General features: G+C 37.5%; 1 protein-coding gene and 1 non-coding gene across 3 annotated transcripts in view; both read right to left on the bottom strand.

Annotated features, from left to right (window-relative positions):
* Positions 1–23,429, bottom strand: part of PRKD1 (protein kinase D1) — a 295,125-nt gene that overhangs the window by 11,687 nt on the left and 260,009 nt on the right. For both annotated transcript variants that reach the window (XM_053595452.1, XM_053595453.1), the window contains 3 exons: positions 9,831–9,992; positions 9,185–9,283; positions 7,931–8,198 (listed from right to left, as the gene is read on the bottom strand). In XM_053595452.1, coding sequence (XP_053451427.1) covers positions 7,931–8,198; positions 9,185–9,283; positions 9,831–9,992 — 529 coding nt within the window. The remainder of the gene's footprint in view (positions 1–7,930; positions 8,199–9,184; positions 9,284–9,830; positions 9,993–23,429) is intronic.
* On the bottom strand, positions 3,350–3,451 carry LOC128589542 (small nucleolar RNA U13). The gene has a single exon (XR_008381092.1). It is a non-coding gene; the product is annotated as a small nucleolar RNA U13 (small nucleolar RNA).

Here is a 23,429-nt window from a genome sequence, read left to right as displayed (position 1 = left end):
CTGACATCACTGGTTATACCATCACAGTATGATAATTTTGCACTAAAAACAAGCTTCAGAAATGATGCAAAGGCATTTCCTCATACATAGATGGTAAAGTATGCCAAAGCTTCCTGTCTGATTTTAATTCTTGATGATACCAACTAACCATGTGACTCTGAACCTGAGCAGTATCAACACAGCAGGTGACTCGGGAATAGGTGCTTCTGCAGACTTCACCTGTGAACACAGAAAATGATCTTCTGTCCGCAGGGGTCGGGAGCTCGTTGTGAGACAATTTCTGAGGCTGCCTCTGTGTTGATTACTACCTGCTTACTTCCCTAATGACATATGGAGGAATATCACAATTCAGAAGGAAAAAATAGTACTAGCAGTTTCTCTCATGATCTTCATGCCCCATTACTAACCTTCCTCAGATTTACTGTGCATCTCTAATTGAACACATCAGTTCAATTTGATAATGGAAATGTACTGTTACTCTAACAAATGCTTTCCGATCCACCACTGCGGTTTGTCATCGCTCTCCTGGTGAAAGGGCTTGAGCAGAAGCAAATTATATCTTGCTTCACCAACCTCACAATCCATATCACTCAGTTACCTGTATCACTTTTTTCCCTGTAAGAATAAACTCTAGGGAAAACAAACGCTGTATAATCAAGTCCTCTACAGAAAGAATCATTTACGATGTGTGTTATGATGCTGAGCAGATAAAGGAATGCAGGAAAACAGAATTCATTTGACTTTCACACTTGAAAAATTCTCTTCTGTGTGGACATGATAGGTTTAGAGACTGAAGATTACATTTTCTTTATCTGCGCAGTCACACCACCCTGATTGGAAAGGAACTATAACCATATAACCTTATGACCCTATAGCTGTTCAGGGAAGATACTATATATGTAAATATCTTAGATAATTTATTTCAAATCTTAGACAATTTTTAGACCATGCATGGAAAAATTATAGTTATACAAAAAGTTGTATGCCATTTATTCCTGGATCTTTCACTCCATGCCCTTTTGCTTATTTGTATTATTATTATTTACAAAAGTTCTTGTATGTATCTAATAAAAGCACTGAATCAGTAAGGTGAGTTCAAAAGGAAAAGTTAAAACCTCTGAGGTCATTATAAGACCTGCTATCCAGAAAATATCTACTTTAACTATTTAAACACTTTGTTCCGATTACCTCCATGCCTCTAAATAACAAAGGAAGTTCTCTTTCATGCTTGGTTCATTAGCTCTAAACCAGCGTACTCAAAGGGTCTATGGATCTATGACAGTTTGTGGATGATTTTATTATCATAGATAAGTTTATACAGTAAGACTAAGTCTCTGGAAACTTTTATGGCTATCTCACATTTTTATCATATTTTACAAAGTACTGGTCCCTAAGTTTAGATTAAAATAAACCAGTCTTAAGCTGTGGTATATGTATACCATGGAATACTATTCAGCTATTAAAAAAAATGGAGACTTTACATCCTTCATATTAACCTGGATGGAAGTGGAAGACATTATTCTTAGTAAAGCATCACAAGAATGGAGAAGCATGAATCCTATGTACTCAATTTTGATATGAGGACAATTAATGACAATTAAGGTTATGGGGGGGGAAGAAGAAAGAGGGACGGAGGGAGGGGGGTGGGGCCTTGGTGTGTGTCACACTTTATGGGGGCAAGACATGATTGCAAGAGGGACTTTACCTAACAATTGCAATCAGTGTAACCTGGCTTACTGTACCTTCAATGAATCCCCAACAATAAAAAATAAATAAATAAATAAATAAATAAAAATAAACCAGTCCTTTATCACAGATAATTTGAGAAGGACCACTTTGAAAAAAATGTGATCCCTTCCATTAAATAGGATCACAAATCATTTTGCTTCAGGCTTCTCTACCTTATTGTCCCCCCCTCCTCTCAGTTTAGATACTAAATTGTTGGACCGGTCATCTTTGTAACTTACAACAGTGCCTGACATACAATATGGAAGATATGTATGTATGTGTCTATCTATCTATGAAACGTACAGATAATACATTTGACATGTATTCAAAATTTTTACTTTTAATGATTAAGTTATATATTAAAGGCTATCATAAACATATATAACACCACCTGTTCCCTTGGGCAGAATCCCATCAGAAGCTCCATGGAAGTTAGGGCTCTACAAGCTCTCACTTGTTTTTTTGCTCTCTTTCTTCCCAGGGTTATGGGCATTTCATTACCTACATTCTTTTGTATAATTACAATTAAACCAGACACGTTTGGTTGAGAGGTTATGTAAAACTTAAAGTGAATAAGCAATATTTTGAATAGTTTACATATAATTATTATTAACTGATGAACTCTAGGTTATGACCCATATGCCCTTTAATCTGGAACCTACATCACTAAGCCTGTGCCCACGACAAAGGGAATTTAAGTGTTAAAGGGGTTCTCTTTTCCTACATTCCTTTCATTGTTCAAAATCATAACAGATACGTTAGTTGCTTCTTTATGATACATAACTTTACTATACAATATGCTGTATTTTCATGGAATTTATGTATCTTTTCTTCTTTCTTCTTGACAAAAGATGCATTTGCTTCTTTTCCTATCCTTACTATTTTAATGGCACTTGGCATTAAAATACATTTGACATTTTGAACAAATTACATGTCTTATTATGTATCTGTTGAAGATGATGCAGACGCAACAGGATGTTGCATCCTTAGGAAGGAGAGAGGAATTTTATTGTTCATATAAATTTCAAAATCACAGACTTAATTAAAGCATTTTAGAGTACTCTCAGCTTTCAGGTCTTTCAGAGGATCTGGCCTCTAAAGTACATGTTTGAAAGGGTAAGCCACAGACTTCCATTCCCAGTGCAGGATGGCAGTTTATGGGGGAGAGGCTTGGGAATCTATTTTCAAGTAGCTTCCCCGGTTAACTGTTGGCATGCCAAATGTTAAAATATGCCTGTTACAGATCTACAGCTAGTCCGTAACAGGTTATTTAAAATAAATCATTATCAAAGAGGTTCTTTGGTAAAATTATTAGGAGTTTCTTACCTTATAAATATTCCTGATTTGACCGTTAGGTAGTTTCTCATTCCCATTTCTAAGCTCTCCATCCCTGGCACCTACTTCTGAAGGCAGAGAATAAGTCTTCCATGTACTTTTATGAGTTTCTGGCAGTATTTAGGATTCACCCTTATGTTGTGCAACATGAAACCAGCATGGAAGATATCCGCTCTATCTCTAGTTCTTATTTTTAAAAATGCAATGAAAGGAGAGGCATACTGGTAACTGACCTAGTAAGGGTCAATTTTTCTTAGTTTTATCTGGTCATACATTTTTTTTTTCATGTCAGACAGGTAACCTGCCAAAATTACAACAAAATTTAACGGAGGGACATCTCGTGCATGCTCATGAAAACCCAATCATAATGCTTATAACTACAATAGATCTTATCCAGTCACCTAAAAAAAATTTAAGTGATACTGAGCTGCCTTTCCATAAGATGAAGTAAATGTCCCTATTCAAATGAATATTTTAAAACAGGTGCACAAGTCCTTTCAAGGAGCTGTGTTACGGTCTCCAGGCTTGCCAGGAGAATGTCTTGTTCTCAGTAATTCCTCAGATGAGTTATGATATTGGCGAATGTCGTAGTAAGTGTGATGTTTAATCCTCTATAGAACTGAGACAGGGAGTAGGATGAATATGCTGAGTGCCGTAGCCTAAAACAGTATAAGATAAAGTTGGAGATGAGAGTGACGCCATGTCTAATTACTGTTGGTAAGTGAAGGACAATTCAGGCTGCAGTGTCTTATTTGTATACATGCATTCTTACAGAGTTCTACTGCATAACTATATATATTGTGTATATATATATTTTGTTATATATCAGTTTATAATATATATTTTTAGTTTTATTTTAAAATAATTTATATTACTATATTAACTATAGTTAAACATGTAAACATAGTTATACAACCTGATACACAATTGTAGTTATACATATATGTACACACATATATAAAAACTAAATAATACATACAGATAGATAGGATAGACAGACAGCTTTGCAAAGTAATTGGGAAACAGAAAATGATCAACATATTTGAGCTAATATAGTTATGCCAATCACTGTGCCAAGCCTTTCCAGCGCACTCTCAGATAATATTTACAATACCCCAGTGAGGTAGGAATTAGTGTCACATATTTCAGAAAAGAAAACTGAGACCTAAAACAATGAGTAGGATGAGGTCACTCTAAGATTCAAAGTTTGCAGCTCTCGACTCAGTTATTATAATACGATCCTGCTTAATCTCTTCTTGAGATTATTAAAAATTGTGTTGTTACTCTATCTCCATGCTAGTGAAATCACTTAAAGTATTTAATGCGACAGGGTGGTTGAATCCATCACAAGCATAACCAACATGCTGTAAAATAGGGAGAAAGCATCTACCTTGGAGCTAGGTTATATTTATCCTAACAAGAATAATTAATGAGCAGACAGTATTTCTAAATGTTCCTTAATATCAAGTGTAAGAAATAAGCATGCTTTGGTATAAATGATATTTAGTGTAAAGAATGGAGACAAATGATTTCAAGTCCAAGCCTTTGATTTCAAAGTGTAGCCATACAGAAGACGCTAAACCTGAGAAAATTACTTATCAGAGCCTCAAGCAGCACGTATCGGGTCTGTATCTGTACTAACAGGAAAAATACATGATAAGGGAATGTTTCATTCTGACACATCCAGGCATGTTATAAAGACTTTCTAATGTTTATTTTTGACTTTTCACACCAAGAAAAAAAAAAATCACAACAAGCAACTCGTCCAAAGAACACTGGAGAAACATGCACAGAATTTCTAAAATTATGTGATCAACACTCGTTACCAGACAGGGCAAGTGCTTAGCTTAGTGTTCTGCTGTCCTCCTAATGCAAACCTTTGGCTCCCCCCACCCTTGACTTTATAGATATCTTTCACATTATTTATCTCATTCAGTCTTTATTACAACCTTATTTATCATATAGGCAAGAATCATGACCACATTTTACAGATGAGAACCTGAAGCCTGAGGAAGGTAGGTGATGACTCATTAGGATGGCTAGGAGGACTGGACCTCAAACTGCTTTACCTTTGACCCTATTCTTTGACTTCATGAGTCAAGGAAGTGCCCAGAATTTTTATTTCCCTCTATCTGGATTCTGAGTGTTTCTAGTGTAGTATAAAGTATGCTTGAAACTAAAAACTGATCTTGTATCAGTTGTGAGTACCTCTTACCAGAAACTAGTTTTGCCTATGTATTTGTCAGATCCTACATGCTGAAAATAATTCGGTAACGACTCCATTCTAACTTCTAATGACGGAACTCCTGTGTTCTCAGCAAGATAACGAGATAGAACCTAGGCCAATAACTGCTTTTGTGATACCTCAGCTGACACTGAAACATCATTTAACTAACTTTTTTCTACATTCAAGTTTAAGTTGTGTTCACGTATCAGCAGTTAGAAAACTCATTTGCCATCCAGAGCTGCAGTTAGCAAATACTATATAATTCCTGTGCCTGGAATGAAAAGATACGACAGGAGGAATACTGAGAGGAGAAGCAGGTTGATCAGAAGCAAACTGATTCTCAGTCATTTGGAAAAATGAGAGTTTGGTTCTTTGTTCCACCTGAGTGGTCTCTGCACCATTTTGTCTGAGTGGGAGGAAATTTTGGCTGTTTAGGAATTTCTATAGGCAAGTAAAATACATACTTCCTATTCAAATATAAATGTTTTTTTGAATTATCCTGTATAATGTCCTCTTGCTAAAATGCCATAACTCTTCCTTCTCATTTTTTGGTGACTGGCCTAAATTCTGTCTCCTCTGAACATATAATTCTAATTATTCAAGTCCACAGCGATTTGCCCTCCTCTGAACTTGGAGACCTTGGTTTCATACCTAACAACTCAAGGAGATACATTGTTTTTCCCACTTCATAGAACTCCCAATCCCCTCAACCAGCTGTCAAGTTCCTTAAAGGATATTTATGTTCTGTCCTCTACTTTTGTATTACGTATAATATTGTGATCTCCCAACAACTATTTTTTGAGCCTTTAATATCTATGCCTCTGGTCTCTATTACCAGTAATAATTAAGGATCCACAATCTAAAGCTGTTTATTTCTGGCCTAAATAGATTATATGTTGTATCTAAATAACTTAAAGCCATATAGGAGGGCAAATTTCCATAATAACACAGAGGGGGCCTCATTTGTTCCACTACTCCCCTCAAAATTTTAAAGCATGAAGGTTATTTTGGGGGGCTGTAGTTGTCATTGTTGTTTGGCAGGCCCAGGCTGGATTCAAACCCACCAGCTCTGGTGTATGTGGCTGGTGCCTTAGCCGCTTGAGCTACAGGTGGCGAGCCCTAGCATGAAGATTTCCCCAATTCCCTATTCCTGTTGTCTGGGTGGCTTCATGGATACTCCAGATTTGTGATCTAGTATCATCATCAAGTTATTTTACAGTATATGTGGATAAGAAATATCAAGCATAATAGCTAGTTCTAGAGGTAATGTTTCCTAACGAGGGTACTGATCCCAAGGTTATTTGATAATTCTTTCTTTTCTGTTTCCTGGAAGAGAAAAATAATTGCACAATTTTTGTCTTTATTGAATTATCACGAATATTTAATTATTCCTTTGGCATATGTGACAGTTCTTTTGTACGCCACAGATTCCTTTAAGATGTGTCCATGATTTGCACCTTATTAAAGGATGTTAAGTGTTGTTTCTAATGGTAACTTACACCCCTGATAATGCATAGCTCCTGCCACTTAATACTAACAGTAGTGCAAGAACTGAATTCACCTCAGACAGCCTCTATACACACTCTTCTCCCATTTCTATGCATTTCTTTTCCCAACAAAAGCAATAACAGGTATCACATAAGAGATCCTTATCTACATAAGAGAGCCTTAAAAAGACTAAATGGATTAGCCTTTTTAAGTAGTGAAAATATGAACAGAATGATCTTAGTAGTAGGTATCACTTATAAACAAGAAAAGAAGTGGACTAATGTCAAAAGGATGTGTGCTCAGGCTGAGTATGACCTTTGGCCCTGCCACTTACTAGCTCTCTGATTCTGACTGGTGGTATGACTTCTTACGCTTGGGTTTTGTCACTTGAAATACACTTATAATAGTAAAACTCATGAGATTTGGATAAGAATTGGATATCCTTCAAAGTATGTTCCCTGAGGAGCTCCTTTGTGAATCACTGAATGAATCATTTTCTCTCCCCTTTCAGCTCCTGCCATTTCTTTTGAAACCATTTCTTTTCTTTTAAGAGAAAGGAAATATTTATTAAGAAGAATATAACTTTAACCCATGCAATATTGCTAAGGCAATCTCTCTGAAAGGACTCATCAGAGATACATACTGGAATTGTACATAAGGATGTTCTAATACTGAGCAAATAGAAACAACATGAAAAATCCAGGGAAATGGCCAAATAAAACAGTATACATACTGTAATGTCACAGGAAGGAAATCAATAGACAAAGAACTTGGCATACTAATATATGTAACAGGATAATTAAAATATCAACGTGGTAAAGTTCTCATGTTGATAATAGTTGGAAAGTGTTTAACACAGAACCCGGCACATGATAAATAAGCCCTGACTAAAGATTCATTATAAATATTTATAAGTTCTAAGGATATATCAAAATATGAACAACTTCTTCCTGGTTGTTTCATTTACCTCTTAATATGTTTTCCCGATTTTCTCATTTCTGTGTATATGACCCAACCCAATCAATGTGTGACTTGGTGCCTCCACTTGGGTGGGCACTTTACAATATGCGGTTATCAACTTAAAGATTCACAATTAAATTAACAGCACAGCACTTAAGGACTGAACCATTATTTTTGAATGAAAAATGTTACCTTCATGAGAGATTTCCTTCCAGGGATTGGGTGGATACATGAAAGCTGCGTTCTGGATTTGGTCGTGAATGTCTTCATCTTCGTTAAATGGGAATGTGCCACTGAGGCTTACGTAGATGATGACCCCCACAGACCACATGTCCAGAGAACGATTGTAGCCCTTGTTCCTTAGAACCTCAGGAGCCAGGTAAGCGGGGGTGCCCACCACCGACCTCCGGAAAGACTTCTCACCAATGATCCGGGCAAAACCAAAATCACAAAGTTTCACCTGTTGACAAAAGGATTTGTAGAAATAGTGAGTTCACAACTGTGTGTTAGTGCAGGTAGCCTGCCACAATCCTAATACTTTACATAAAATAATACGGATTTCTCATGGTCGAAATAATAGCTATTCTCTTCATGGTAGAAATAATAGCTATTCTCTGTTTTAATACTTTTTTTTTTTTTAGCCCGAGACGGTTTGAACCCGCCACCTCTGCTGGCGTCCACTCCTTTGAGCCACAGGTGCCGCCCACTATTCTCTGTTTTATGTACTTGAAGACAATGGTTTATGGACTGATAAAAAAGTATGTTTTCATTCATAAAAATATCACCTAAACACTCTTTTTTCCTCCAACCCCCAAATCAAGAGACAGATGTAAAAATTGGTGTACTCAGAAGTAGGTAATACTGTTTATGAGGCAGGAAAACATTATGCAAATCGGGGAAGAGTAATGAAGGATAAGTTGGGAGATGTGTTATGTCATCCACAGTAATCCTCAAAGTCAGCTCTGCACTGGCTCATAGGCAGGACCTGAAGGTGGCAGGGCAGCCAACTTGGTCAGGTCCCTTCAAATGTCCCTGGGGAGAGAGCTGGTTGTTTTTCACCCTCTCAGTTGAGAAAAGGAGGAAAGGTTTTGCCCTTGTCTTTGAAAACAATAGTGAAGTTTAATGTCTTCACCAACACTAAAGAGCGGGCAGCAACTCAGAAACTCCTAAGTGTTGTTCCTCTCAGGCCAGTGCTGCCAGGTTTAAAGATGCCAAAAAGCAGAGTGAGAAGGCACCTTGTTGTGGTTAAAGTCAGCTGGAGAGAGAAGCCAGAGTGACAAAGCCTCAGCCCTGAAAACGTTAAGACGGCAATAAACAGATACAGACAAGTAGGGAAACCTTGAAACAAATCAAAGTTTAAAGGCAAGAAGGGGAGGTGACAGGATGCTGCGCAGGAACCAGTGATGCTGTCGGCTGGCTTTCTGCCCAGAGAGGTTTTATACTTGCCTGAGGAAAAGGATCAGCTGATGCTAGCAACACATTTTCAGGTTTGAGGTCACAGTGAACGATATTTTTAAAATGAAGATGCCGCAAAGCCACAAGTATCTATAAAGGATAAAATCACCAAAATAATTTCACATCAGTCTATGAGTGTATTTCAAAATCTTTTCTACCAGGAAATACATGTAAAAGGCCCAGAGAAAACCCACAAGCGGCAGTCAAGTGGTTTATGTTGAGGACACTGAAATGAGCTAGATGAACATAGCAGGTTTCTAAGGAAACTTCAATGGTAAAAGTGGCGTATTATGGTTTTCATGAAGGAACCAAGACAGGTGCAGATAAGAGACCCACAATGTCAAACACAGACACCCATTCCTAAATATTTTCAGAGACCTAGGACTAAACTAATGTAACTTTTAAAATCTTGTGGATAGTTTTACTACATGGGTCTGCACACCAGTTATTAGTTGGTATACTGGACTCCGAATAACCTAGATGCAAATCCCAAAATATAGTAAGGTACTGCAACCTTTTCTAGTATAGTTTAGACTGGAAGCAAAGACTCAACAACAAGGCTAGGAAGGTGTAGTTAAACAGTGACAACATTTGATATTAAATATTATCTCTTTTCTGTCTCTAATTGATTTCTTACCTGAGTAATTAAAAACTTCGTTATGTGCTCTGGCAACCTGCCCTTTTCACTTGACAAGATCATCTCCAGCATGTCTCCATGGAGTTTTTCCATAACAACAAACACTCTTTCAGGCGTCTCAAACATACACTCCAAATTTACAACACCAGGGTGATGAAGGTTCTATTAAAGATAAATAAAGCACTTGAAGAAAATGAGTTTTTTCATACTGTTTGGCAAGCTCACTGATTATACAAACTGTGCAAGCTTAAAGCTTAAAGTCACATTTAAGGTTTTTAACACCTTTATGTTCCACAAGTGTTGCCTTATATTTCTGAAACCTTCATGTCTCTAAGAAATACCTCTTTACTTTCCATGCATAATAAAATGATTTCTATACTAAAAATCCAAGTTCCAGCACAGTGAATTGATAATCAGTTCTTGATTAGATTACCATATTGTGGAATCTGTAATTTCTTAGGATTGTCCCCACTCAGAAACATACTACCCTAAATAAGCATACTAGGCTATTTCTACACAGTTGGTAGAAACTTAATGTGGTAAAGATGAAAGTCATACCTGTAGTGCAGCTGACTGCATCGAAGAAGCATCTTAGTCAAAACCTTTTACAACTACTCTGCTACTGGAGGCTGCAGTAGTTCGTTCAGAAGCTCTTATAGTAAGGGAAAACAGCAAAAAAGAATCACTGGGCCCCTTGTCCAGGACACCACGATATGTGGTCATCCTGTATGACTCTTAAGCACTCAATAAATATAGCTGACCTGTGAACAACACGTGCTTGAACTGAGAGGGTTCGCTTATATGCAGATTTTTTTCAGTAAATACAGTTGGCCCTTAGAATTGGCTTCTGCAACCAAATGAGAATGGAAAATAACAGTACTGTATTTTCAAGGTAGGAAAGCCTGAGATGCCAATCCCCCATGGATATCAAGATGCAACTGTATTTCTACAATGAAGTAATGCCTAGTAATGGTCAGCATTACTGCATTTTGCTTGACATGTTAATTGTCACAAATGTCAACTAAAATCACTCTTAGCATCAGATAGCCCCTCATAATAAGCCTTAAATCTGAGTGTTGTTCTAAGTCATTAACAAAAGCCTGTGTTCATTTGACCTTTTTTCCCTTTCTATACAACAAAACCCCCCTAACATTAGAAAAGGAATTATACATTCCAGTTATATTGCAATGAGAAATAGGAAAAAAAAGCTATAATGAACAAAAATGATCTAAACTAAAAAAGGAAGGACAAAAATGTTCTTTTAAAAAATTTTTTTAGAAATCTCAGTGAGCAATAAAACTGTTGGTATGTTGAGTTTGAAAACCATAAAAGGCCCACTCTTCAGCAACTTCACGCCGATGCTGGGTGGTAAGCAGCAGAAGGGGCTGTTGGATTTAATTTTTCGTAGTTGTCCTCTGCACAGAAAACCTGGAGTCACCCAGATAGACAACCACGCTACTTTTGGCAGTAGCTCTCGTGATAACCATGTCTTCTGGTGTCTGTTCACTGTTTGGCCATTTGCGTCTCTGATTCTGACCTCTGATGGGTCTCCTTCATTCTGATGATGGGGACCCAGTCATGCAGTGTTATGTGGTCATGGAGTAGCGATTTTATGAAGGGGCTCTGAGCAGACACCTGCATATCCACCCAATAGCTTTGCACCTCTAGGCGACCAGTCATTTTTCTTGCACTGTTAATTGGTCAAGCCTGGCTACGTCACACACACTCCAGGGTTGTTCTCTCTTGCTCACATCTGAAGCACACAAGGAGACAGTGGAGTCGACACAGCTCACCCTACTACTACTTGTTATGACTACCTGCAAGTAAGACCAGGGAGCCAGATGGCTTTGAATATTATGGAAGTTCCAGACCCTCAGGTGGCAGACTCACATGACTGCACATACCTGTTTTGACATGTGCCGTGAAATGTTAAGTGATAGCATTGTTCATGTAAGATCCTGCACCCTAGACTATCTGATTTTCTTCTTTAAAAAATCTCTATCCCGGGCGGCGCCTGTGGCTCAGTCGGTAGGGCGCCGGCCCCATATACCGAGGGTGGCAGGTTCAAACCCGGCCCCGGCCAAACTGCAACCAAAAAATAGCCGGGCGTTGTGGCGGCCGCCTGTAGTCCCAGCTACTCAGGAGGCTGAGGCAAGAGAATCGCTTAAGCCCAAGAGTTGGAGGTTGCTGTGAGCTGTGTGAGGCCACGGCACTCTACCGAGGGCCATAAAGTGAGACTCTGTCTCTACAAAAAAAAAAAAAAAAATCTCTATCCCTTACCTGATTGGGCAGTCACACTGACTGGACATGACACTGACCTCTGGGTGTCCAAAGGTGTCAGTTGTCCTTTTTCAAATCAATCATAGTAGAAGCTTTATGGGTTGAGAGAGTCCTGCTGGGGTTGTGGTCCTCCCGAGACAAGTCTACTAGGAGATGTGCTAAGTACTCCTTTCTCCCTGAACACCTTAACAGATTCTTTTTTTCTATTTGATCTAATTTTAATCACTAACACAGTACTCTGGGAAGTTTGGCTTCCTTGAATGGCCAAGGTCTGGCTGGCTGGGTGGGCAGCAGAAACAAGGAATTGGAAAGGAACAGACCAATTGAAGCAGACAGCAAGGACAGAGATCCCGTGTGTGTAGGCAGAGGGAAAATTAGTGTGAAGGAGAGATAAAGGTTAAAGGAGGATGACCTTGGGAGCCAGGGGAAGGAAGGGGAAGACGAGGGTAGTGTTAGCCTACTGCTTCTGCTGACCTCATCTTAGGCCTCGCAGGTTAGAGGAGAGGGGAGAATTAGCAGATGATAGGAAAGCTCTCCTACCTAAATTATCTGAATATGAGTATATGCAGTGTCAATCCTCTTGTGCCTCTACCTGTAGTCCACTAAGTTCATGAGTTCTTAGAGTCACGGAAGTCCTTCACTCAATATATTCCTTTGTCCTTTTTCCCCATCTCCACAACAGATCTTGAGGAGGCCTATACAAAGGGCAGAACTTTAATATTTGTTTATCTAATTGGTGCATTTCCAGAATGTCCTAGGCCAAAAGTATGGGACAGATTAATAAGAACTTTCAATGTCAACTGTTTTGTGCCACGTTTATGGAAAGTTCTGAAGGACTCTACAAATGTCCTCTAACAGCATCTTTATGACAAGGCTAAGGGAAAATTTTGATATTTCACAATAAAGGACTCTGAGTAGTGTTGGGTATGTGGATTTAAAAAAAATACATACTCAATAAAAGCATCAGACTCAAGGCCAAGTATACACAAATTATAAAAAAATGTTTTGGAAAGTTTAAACTGATACATTCTTTGTACTTGACCCTTGTTTTTTAATGAAATATTTATGCTTTATGATTTTCCTACATTGAGTGACTACTGATAAATCTTGTGTGGTTGAGACAAGGCCATCATAGATGCTTACTCATGAGCTGTAATTTTTTTTGCATTGAACCAAATGACCAAACTTGTTTTTACATTTAACAACAACAAAAGATAATAAAACAGAATATAGAGAATCGTGCCTTATTTATCCAAACTCCCTGCACTATCCTGATGAGAAGCAGATCTTTAGCCTAGAGAATACATTTAAGGAATGGAAATAAAAGAAAGTTCAGCCTACTATTCTTCTATTTTCATGTATAATTTATCTGATCATTTTTAATACCTTAAGAACAACTTTAAGATTAGTTTCAACCAAGATGGTCCATGTGACTTCTCATTTTATGAAACTTTAATTTTTCATATAAAATATGAAATAGTGTTTTAACCTTTTCCTCCTCCTGTCCAAAGTAACAGAATTAATTTAAAAAATAGCTAGAAGACCACAACATCAACTATGGCATAGTATGTGCAAAAAGAATTTTTGCTAACTTCTCAGACTTCCCTCAGAAAATCAGATAAATTTCATAGCAGAGCAAGCTACTACAGGACTCTCTGGCCATCTGTTTGTTGCATTTAAGTAATTTCATTTTCAGGAAATGAAACATTTGGCCAAGTAAAGGAAAAAATAGTGTCCATTCACACATAACAGATTGATGACATATCCATAGGGTGAATAAAAATTGTTTCAAAGCCTGGGAGGAAATATCATCATTCAGAGAACAAGACAAAAACTTTCCTGACCCAAGATGCCTAGAAAAATTTATTTCCATTGATTAATGGAAACTAGTCACCAGAAGCAAAGGCCTTTATAAAAGTAACAATATTTTATTAAGAAAATAATTATTTCTGATTTTTTATTTATATGTGCATTCTGGTTTATATTTTTGTATTTGTGTTAAATGATATTCTTGAATATTGATATATGATTACTTATATCGTCTCATCTTAATTGTGCTGCTTCGATATAAATCTGGAGTTGAGAATTTATTCCGTATATTGTACATAGTTGTGATAAATTAAAGTTGTCACATTTTCCCCTTCTTTTTTCCATCTTCTACCTTTAGGGTTATTCTACTCAAACATATGAGAGGTGGGAAGGAGGAGAATTATCTTTTCAACATGTTTTTAGGAGCATGTTTTTAGGCTTAATAAGGACCTCTGCCTACTTTTCTATCAAAGAACTAAATGATTTAGCTCATATTGACTAGGGAAATAAATTCAAAAGTGGTGAACCCAAGATCTATTTTCTAAATGGCATGCAAAGCAGAAGGGAGCCGATCCCACTGCACTGCAGGATGGGTGGGGCTGTAGGTGGCTTTCTCAGAGTACAGTACTGCAGAAATGGCTTTGTTGACCCTCATTTCTGTCAGTTTGCCAAGGCTAAGGGAAAAGCACTCCATCTCATCCATTTTCCACTTGGAGTCTCTTATGGTTGTGCTCCATTTAATGGACCTGGAAATCAAAATTACCTAATGATTCAGAAAAGGAAAATAGAACAATTCCTTGGTAGATATTAAAAAGTCATCTTGTAGAGAACAGATGATTATAAAAATACCTGTTAAAGTAATACCAAAATCAATATGATAAGCTCTCCTGAACTGCAGTATCTTATATCCGATTTCTTTTGGGTATATCCATTTAAATGAAAGATATCCAACAATTAAATCCCTGTCTCTCCCATTCAAACTTACTCTTTTGGTGTTTTATCGCTTGGTGAATGGTGAACCACCTGGGACAGAAACCGGGCAGTGATCCTGAATGTTTACATCTTCCTCACTTCCAATAACCAACTAGTCTCTAAACCTCAGCATCTGCCTCCTGAATCTCCCTCACACTATCTCTTATCTTCATCCTCGCCCTTCCTGCCTTACCTCTTTGCTAGGGATCTGCCACAGCACTTCAACTGATCTCCTTATCTTAGGTCTTGCTTTCCTCCAATCCATTCTTCACAGGGCTTCTATTGTGATGATCACACAATGGAATCAAAGGTGGTTCTGATCTTCTATCTTGCTTCAAGCCCACAAGTGAATCTTCCCCAACTTCAGCATAAGGGGCCTCCCCTTAGCAAGGCACATGAAACCTTCACCATCAGCTCCTTCTCTCACTCAAGTAAGTTGCCAGCTTCTCTCACATATTCAGCCTTTCTGTTGTCATCCTGAATCACATTCATAACAAGACCCTCTCTCTTTTTCATGCTTTCATGCCTACTGTTCCCTCAGCCTGAAGCAGACCATTTGTCTGGTATGAGGATTTACCTATCAGGCAGCTTCCATTGACTCTTGCAGTTTGACTCGAATGCTTCTCTACTCTTAGTCTTCGGTGTGATCTTTCTTCATAATACTTACATTTGGATATTGGTAAACCTTATTTTCCTGATCTACAAAATGACAAGCTTCTAAAGACCTGTATTTAATCAGTTGTATTCCTAGTCAATGTAAGTCTAGTGCCTGGTACATAATAAATGTGCAACACAAGTTTACAAAATTTAAAAGATGGGATTCTTTAAGTGAATAATATCCCCTAAGATCTAAATGACTTTATTTTAAATATGCTAATACCTGGCTGCACCACTGCCAGAAGACAGCCAGGAAGGCTATGTTAACCATGGTGATAAAAATGTGTCAAACGGTCTATGAAACTAGTGTATGATGCCCCATGATCATATCAATGTATATAGCTATGATTTAATAAAATAAAAAAAGAAGTTATGTCCAAATTGGCTGCCCAGAGAGAGCCCTTTTATTTTTATTTTTGTTTTTTTATTGAAAAGGTCTCATTATGTTGCCCAACCTGGTCTCAAACTCCTGGCCTCAAGCAATCCTCCCACCTCAGCCTCCCAAAGTGCTGGGATTGCAGGTGTGAGGCACCATACCCAACTTGATCGTTTAAAATTACCTCTTCAAAATCTATTTGAAGCCCTGATAGTTTCCTTTACAATTCTTTTTTTTTTTTTTTTTTTTTTGTAGAGACAGAGTTTCACTGTACCGCCCTCAGGTAGAGTGCCATGGCGTCACACAGCTCACAACAACCTCTAACTCTTGGGCTTACACGATTCTCTTGCCTCAGCCTCCCGAGCAGCTGGGACTACAGGCACCTGCCCCAACGCCCGGCTATTTTTTTGTTGCAGTTTGGCCGGGGCTGGGTTTGAACCCACCACCCTCGGCATATGGGGCCGGCACCCTACTCATATAATAATATATGTAAGATAGCTATCATATCAATAGAAGAATTTCTGATCCCTTATAGTGAGCTTACAAACACAAGTAATTTTGTTTATATTGTGTTATTCACCTTCCTTGATAATTCTAAAGCTCTAGCAGACTGAATTTGACCTTTCTTTCTATAGCCTGGAAATCGTTTTCTGAGGGAAAAACAAAACAAACAAACAAAAAAAACTGTGTTCATGATACACAGTTAGAGGTGGAATGAGGTTGAGTTGACTTTGAATATTAAGAAAAACTGTGTTGTTACTCCATGTGACCTGCAATGAAAAGGAGGCTCGTGCTGGGTATTGGTGAGATCTGACCTCTTCTCTTCTTTGTTTTTAGTCATGCCACATTACTCTCAGACTGCTTTTGAATACTATGGTAACAACTATCTAAATAGATAAGTATGTGGTTGGAAAACAGTCGCATTTGGTCTTCTGTTTGCAAATAAATTATAAATATTAAGAGAATCCATATAGAATGGAAATATACCAAGGGACCAAATAAAAGCTTGGAAGGTTCTGGTTCCTAGGAAGTAATTTTAAAATTGAAAATAAAATTAAAACAAGACCAAAAAAAAAAATAAATGCTAATACATGGGTACCATCTGCAAAATATATATAATGATAGTCTCTTTAGAAACATAAAGTACATGACTTTTCCCATTCAGTTCACTTGAATACGTTGAGTAAGCAATCTCAGAATTCTTATGATGAATAATATTATCATATGGAATGATTTTTATGATAAATACCAATGATATGGACATGACTATCAGAGATGTCACCATTGATATGAGCTTCAAAATGATTTTTCCTAATCTCAAGGGTATAGCAAAGACCATCTCCTGCACTTTCCAGGTATAACAAATAGACCAGTTTTGACCACTGTTCTATGACTGCTTCAACATCTTTGATAGGAAGAAATACATGATTTTTCTACTGTAAAGGTGATTGGTATTTATACTTGGCTGAAACGGGAACTCCCAGTTTCAGGGTCATTCTTAAAGTCCACTAGGCAACAGTTACTAGTAAGAGATAAGCAGAGCAAGGGGTAGCTGAAGGACAGTCCGGACATCCCTCTAAATTACCCCTTCCCCCACCAGCCTCCCTCACATGATGATGAAAGCCTCTAACAGCTCCATGGTCTTCCAAAGGAGGAGAAATAAAGAACTTAACCTGTGCTGTTCAGATGATGATCTCTGACCTTCCTCGTCCCCTTACTTAGAAATGGTTTTCCAGCTCCCTTGTCTTTCTTGGTTTTTATTTAGCCCAGGACAGGTGTGAACATGAGGAAATGCCCCAGACCTGGAGCATGATTTCAGGAGCAAGTCCTCTGGAGACAGAGCGCGCGCCTGAGTTTGCATTCCTGTTCTGCCCTTCCCACCTCCTGACTTCTGGCGATTTATTTAAACCTCTAAGGTGTGTCTGCTTCTCTTTATGTACAGTGGAATAGTAATAACGTGTCTAGTAATAACACAAGTCAGACATATTATGTAACATATACAAAATACTTGGAATCATGCCAGGTACACAGTAACGGTTAGTTATTATTATTGGGCAAATGTTACGGCATTTCATTATAGAAAGATGTGAGCCAAATTCCCTCCATATTAGCATCACTGAAAGGTCACAGTAAGCCACACATAACTTGCTTTTGCCTCTCTCCCATCAGAGACCACGTCTGAATAAGTACAAACTGCCACAAACTTGCCCCTTCAAGTTTGTCAATCCCCATCTTCCCCCTGATCTGTGAACAGCTCCTTGAGGAAGCTGGAGTTCCTCACCATGTTGCCCCCTCCATCTTCCAGCCAGCTACTGTGTGTTGAGTGCTTCTCACACTTTGAATCTCTGTGACGACTTCTGCAGCTGTTTTTCTGCCTTTAGCTGGAGAAAGTTCTCTGCTTTTAAGGACTTCTGTGATTAAATTGGGACCATCTGGGTAATCCAAGCTACTCTTCTGATTTTAAAGCCTCTTACCCTTAATAATATCTGCAAGATCCCTTTTGCCACTTAAGGTAAGATATTTATGTATTTATTGGTGCCAAGGCTTAGGGTGTAGATATCTCCGGGGGAGGAGGGAGCTGTTCTGCCTACAACACTACACAGAGCCTGCACTGTTGGCTCAGCCTACCACATTCCATTCTTCAATTCTAGAGCAAGAATTTGAAGACTTTCTGTTTTGGAACTGAGAAAAAGAGTTCACACATATAGTATTTACTATGTATTATTTTTATGTAAATGAATATGTTCACATATACTCAAAATAAAAGAACAGTGTAAGGAAATCCATGTAATCATCACTGAACTTCAACAATTATCAGTATTTTGCCAATCTTGATGCATTTTTTCCATAGGCTTATTTTTTCTGTTGATGTACCTTCTGATGTAAGAAAATATTTCTATTTGGAAAGAATAACAAGGCTTCATTATTTTATTGGAAATTGTAATAGTTTCAAATAATACAAATTAAAGGACAAAAGGATTAAATTTAACAACAAAAAGAAAAAGAATACTAGAGCTTTCCTCTCATTTAATGGATGGAAAATAACTTTTGAGTATTAAAATCTTGCCAGGATTACATAATTTCCACTATAATGCACTAACATTGTATGTTAATGGTCTCCCAAGGTAAGAGTCTTTTATTTATTCCTGGGCTGATCTACAAGGGAAAGCTGAATAAAAGGAAAACTAAGAAGTAAGCTGCTTTTTCTCAGGGAATTTAAGAAATGAAGCCCAAATTACCAACATTACTCTCAAGGATGCTTATGTTACTATTTTTTTCTCTTCGTGCCAAGCCTTGGGTACTTGCAGGTAAGTTATTACATAACTTACTTGAGAAAATATTTTACCATTATAGTATAACTGTTTGCAATCATTAGGCACCCTTGCTGTGTCTTTAGACCTCAATGATGACAGAAGTGCTTCTATTCTGAAGTCAACAAGGCAAAGGCTGTGATGTTGTACCACCTGAAAGCTCTCCTGGTCTAAGAGGAACGGAAATCGCCTTAGATGCTGCATACAGGCAAGTTCCACTTTTATGTTCAGTTTCACAAAGTCTACAGTTTATGCTTATACTTCATTAGTTATCTTTTAAAGGATAGCATTTTTTGGAAATTTTATTTGCAAAATTTCAGAAATTCACATTGCTATTGACTTAGAACAAAATAACATGAATATGTATTGTCAGGAGGATAAATATACACAGTACTACTTCAACAAGACCAGACATAACAATCTATCCTCTGAATAGGTTATCATTGGCTGCCCTTTATGTCAATAGGGCCACAATTAAATTTAACCCACTGGATTATGAGAACTCAGGAATGCTCAGATCATCCCTGGTAAGAACTTTTTGCTCATACTATCCATCAGAACTAGAATGCAATTCTATTTTCATTGTGGCACTAATTAGCACAGATTGACCCTTGTCTACAGTTCAAAATTTGATAGAAGAATAATAAATTGAAGCGTCTGTATTAACCACTAATATAATAGATATAGGGTGCCTGGATATCAAGAAAGGGAATCAATTTTTAGGTGGCTAGCTTAAAATGCCTAATTTATGCTTACTTTTTTTTTCATTTTAAATTAGCTGTAAGTTCTATGCATTCCATTAAATAAATTGGCCCAAAGGCAGGGGAGAGGGAAGGACCAATTTGACGTTGGCATAGGAAAAAAATCACTTGAGGATTGTGTTCATGTATATTCATAAATCTATCCACACACCTCTCAGTCATTCTTCACTTCATCAGTTCTGGGAATGATTCAGCCTAGACTTAGATTCCAAGGTTGCTGCAGACACATGATAATCATAATATGTCCTTTTTTCCCTAAAAAGGAGAAGTAGCTACAGGCAGACAAGTGGGAGAAGTACGCAGAAATCAACACTTCTAAAACCTCTATTACATGTATCATCTCTTATTTTTTTCTAGCCGTTTTTGACTTTTCAACATAGAAATAGTATAAAAATGTGTGACATTTTCTACCCATCACTAGGAATCCTTCAGAAAAGGAGTATGAATGGAAATTTTTACAAACAAAATCTATCAAATCTGTCAAGAGAATGTGAAAACAGACTGAGAGGAAATATTTGGCAAAGGTCCAGCTCATATATAAGACTGTTCTCCACTATATAAAAAGAACTCCTAATATTCAATAATAAGAAACAAACAAGATTAAAAAATTGGCCAAAGGTCTTAACAGATGCCTCCCCAAAGCAGATAAACAGAGTGTCCATTAAGTTCATATGGAATAAACTGTTTTAAATTGCACACGAACTTTATGGACACCCTGTATAGATGGCAAATAAAGATATAGAAAGATGTTTAATGTCAGATGTCATCATGGAAATGCAAATTAAAACTTCAGACAGCACTACATATTAGAATCACTTAAATCTGCAACATGGCAAGGCCAGATGCTGGTGAGGATGTGAAGTGAAAGGAAATTTCATTCATCGCTGGCGGGAATGCAAAAATGGTACAGCCACCTTGGAAGACAGTTTAGCAGTTTCTTACAAAACCCAACATACTTAAAAAATGATCATACTTTTGGCTATTTACTCAGAAGAGTAAAAACTTACGACCATGTAAAAGCTGCACAAAAATGTTTACAGCAGCTTTATTTATAATTGCCAGCTTGGAAGTGATCGAGATATTCTTCAGGAGGTGAATGGACAAACTGTGCTAGTCCAGACAAGGGAATATTTTATTCAGTACTAAAAAGAAATGAGCTATTAAGTCATGAAAAAACATGGAGGAAGCTTAAATCACCGAGTGAAAGAAGATGACCTGAAAGGGCTCCACACAGTGTGACTACAGCTAGATGACGTTACTGAAAAGACAAAACTATGGAGACAATAAAAACATCAGTGGTTGCTGGGGGTTGTGTGGAAGAAGGGTTGAGTATGTGAAGCACAGAGGATTTTTATGTGTTGAAAATACTCTGTGTGATGCTATAATGATGGGTGCATGTAGTTAATCAGACACTTGACCAAACCCATGGAGGGCACAGCACCAAGAGTAAACCATAATGTAGACTATGGACTTCGGGTGAGGATGATATGTCAACATCCGTTTATCAATCGTAACAAATGTGCTATTGTGATAAGGGACACTGATAAGGGGGGAGGCTATGCCTGTGGAGGAGGAGGGACCATATCAGAAATGTTTGTATCTTTTACCTAATTTTGCTATGAACTTAAAATGCCTCTAAAAATGTCTTAAAATACTCTTTAAAAAAATAAAGAAAAAGCCTACAAAATCTAGATGCCATTAGCCCATCATCTGGGCTCATACATGGAGGTAACACTGGAATTAAGACTTGTATAAGGCTGAATTTCATACTGTAATTTTTGGGAGTGTATTTCTATTAAGAGAACTGATCAACACCCTTTTGAAAAATCAGTGTTAGAAAACATTCCACCCACCCCCGCTTCCCTTCTTTCCATTACTGGGTATGTGTTTAGGAGAAAGGCAAAACTTAAAAGTATGACTTGTTATAATGAAGAAATCTGTATATCAAGCTGTCTTAATTATCTATAAAAATTAAGAAATCTATCAAAATATATGGATTTTTTTGTGTTTGGTATCAAACGCATAGAAATGGAGATACATCTGGAAAACTTTTACTTCCTTTTAATCTACCTGGCTGGAAGCACGAACATATTAGTTCAGTTTTAGTCTTGGCATTTGATTTAAGGTGTAATTTTTAACAAATCATACAACTGTAGCCCAGCTTCTATATTTAGATGTCAGCGCTCCAGAAAGTATAACATTCTATAATGATGTTAAATTATCTGTGTAGACACAGAATCCGTTGATATATCATGTGCCATATAATAGGAACTGGAGTGAGTGAACAAGGTCTACTGGGCAAGGGTAGGAGACAGACATTATGTGTAAAGCAGTCCATTGCGGTCGTATCTTATATTTGTATAGGGTTCCGTGGCAATTCTGAAAATCAAACAAGTTCATAATTATAGGAATTCTCAGAATCTTTAATAAATGAAAGGCTATGTTCACTTTTAAGATGTACATGACCTAGATTAAGTACACAACTCTCTTATGAGGGAAACTATTTTTTCCCCTTCAGTTCAAAAGACTGGTATTGAGAAATACTGATCTTAAATACACTTTTTATATTATTTCATTTAGACCCCAAATGATTTTTCACTTAGAAGAAGGGTTTTCAGTTCCATCCAGGTTGTCACCAAAGATACCAGATAACTATTATTTTTAATATGAATGAGTAGTACACCATGGCATGTATATACCACTTTTTATCAATCTATTCATGTATTGGTGGGCATTTGGATTGTTTCCATATCTTTGCGATTGTGAATTGTGCTAGTATAAACACTTGAGTGCAGGTCTCCTTTTTATAAAATGATCTTTCTTCCTTTGGGCCTAGACCCACTAATGGGATTGCTGGCTCAAACAGTAGGTGTACTTAAGGTTCTTTGAGGTATCGCCATACAACTTCCCATACAGGTTGTACTAGTTTTCTTGTTTTTTGGAACATGTAGAAGACAAGAAGATTACCTTAGAGCTTCAAAAAATGTCTTGCCTAGGGCTGCGCCTATGGCTCAAAGGGGTAGGGCGCCAGCCCCATATGCTGGAGGTGGTGGGTGCAAACCCAGCCCCAGCCAAAAACTGCAAAAAAAGAAAAAAAAAAGGTCTGGCCTAAAGAAACAATTACATGAAAATTCTTTGTGCCATAAAAATACAAAGACATATGTGAAGAAATGTAATAAACACATTAAGGTGAAACAACAGAGATTTAAACTAACCTCTACATGCATCAAAAGTATCTATTTTGCACATAGTACTGATTTCTTTCTGAACAGAAAAGTCACCAGTTTGCAAACATCTTCATTTTCCCATCCACACTTAGCAATGTCATTCTGTGTTTTTCTATTCTCATTATCATCTTTCCACTTATTTCTGTTTATATATATTTACTCTTGCTCTATGAAGATAAATTACCCTGGTGTTTAGACAAAAAGGA

The sequence above is a fragment of the Nycticebus coucang genome, chromosome 6 (genome assembly GCF_027406575.1).
Source record: "Nycticebus coucang isolate mNycCou1 chromosome 6, mNycCou1.pri, whole genome shotgun sequence".
NCBI lineage: Eukaryota > Metazoa > Chordata > Mammalia > Primates > Lorisidae > Nycticebus > Nycticebus coucang.
This window is presented reverse-complemented; position numbering and strand designations above follow the sequence as displayed.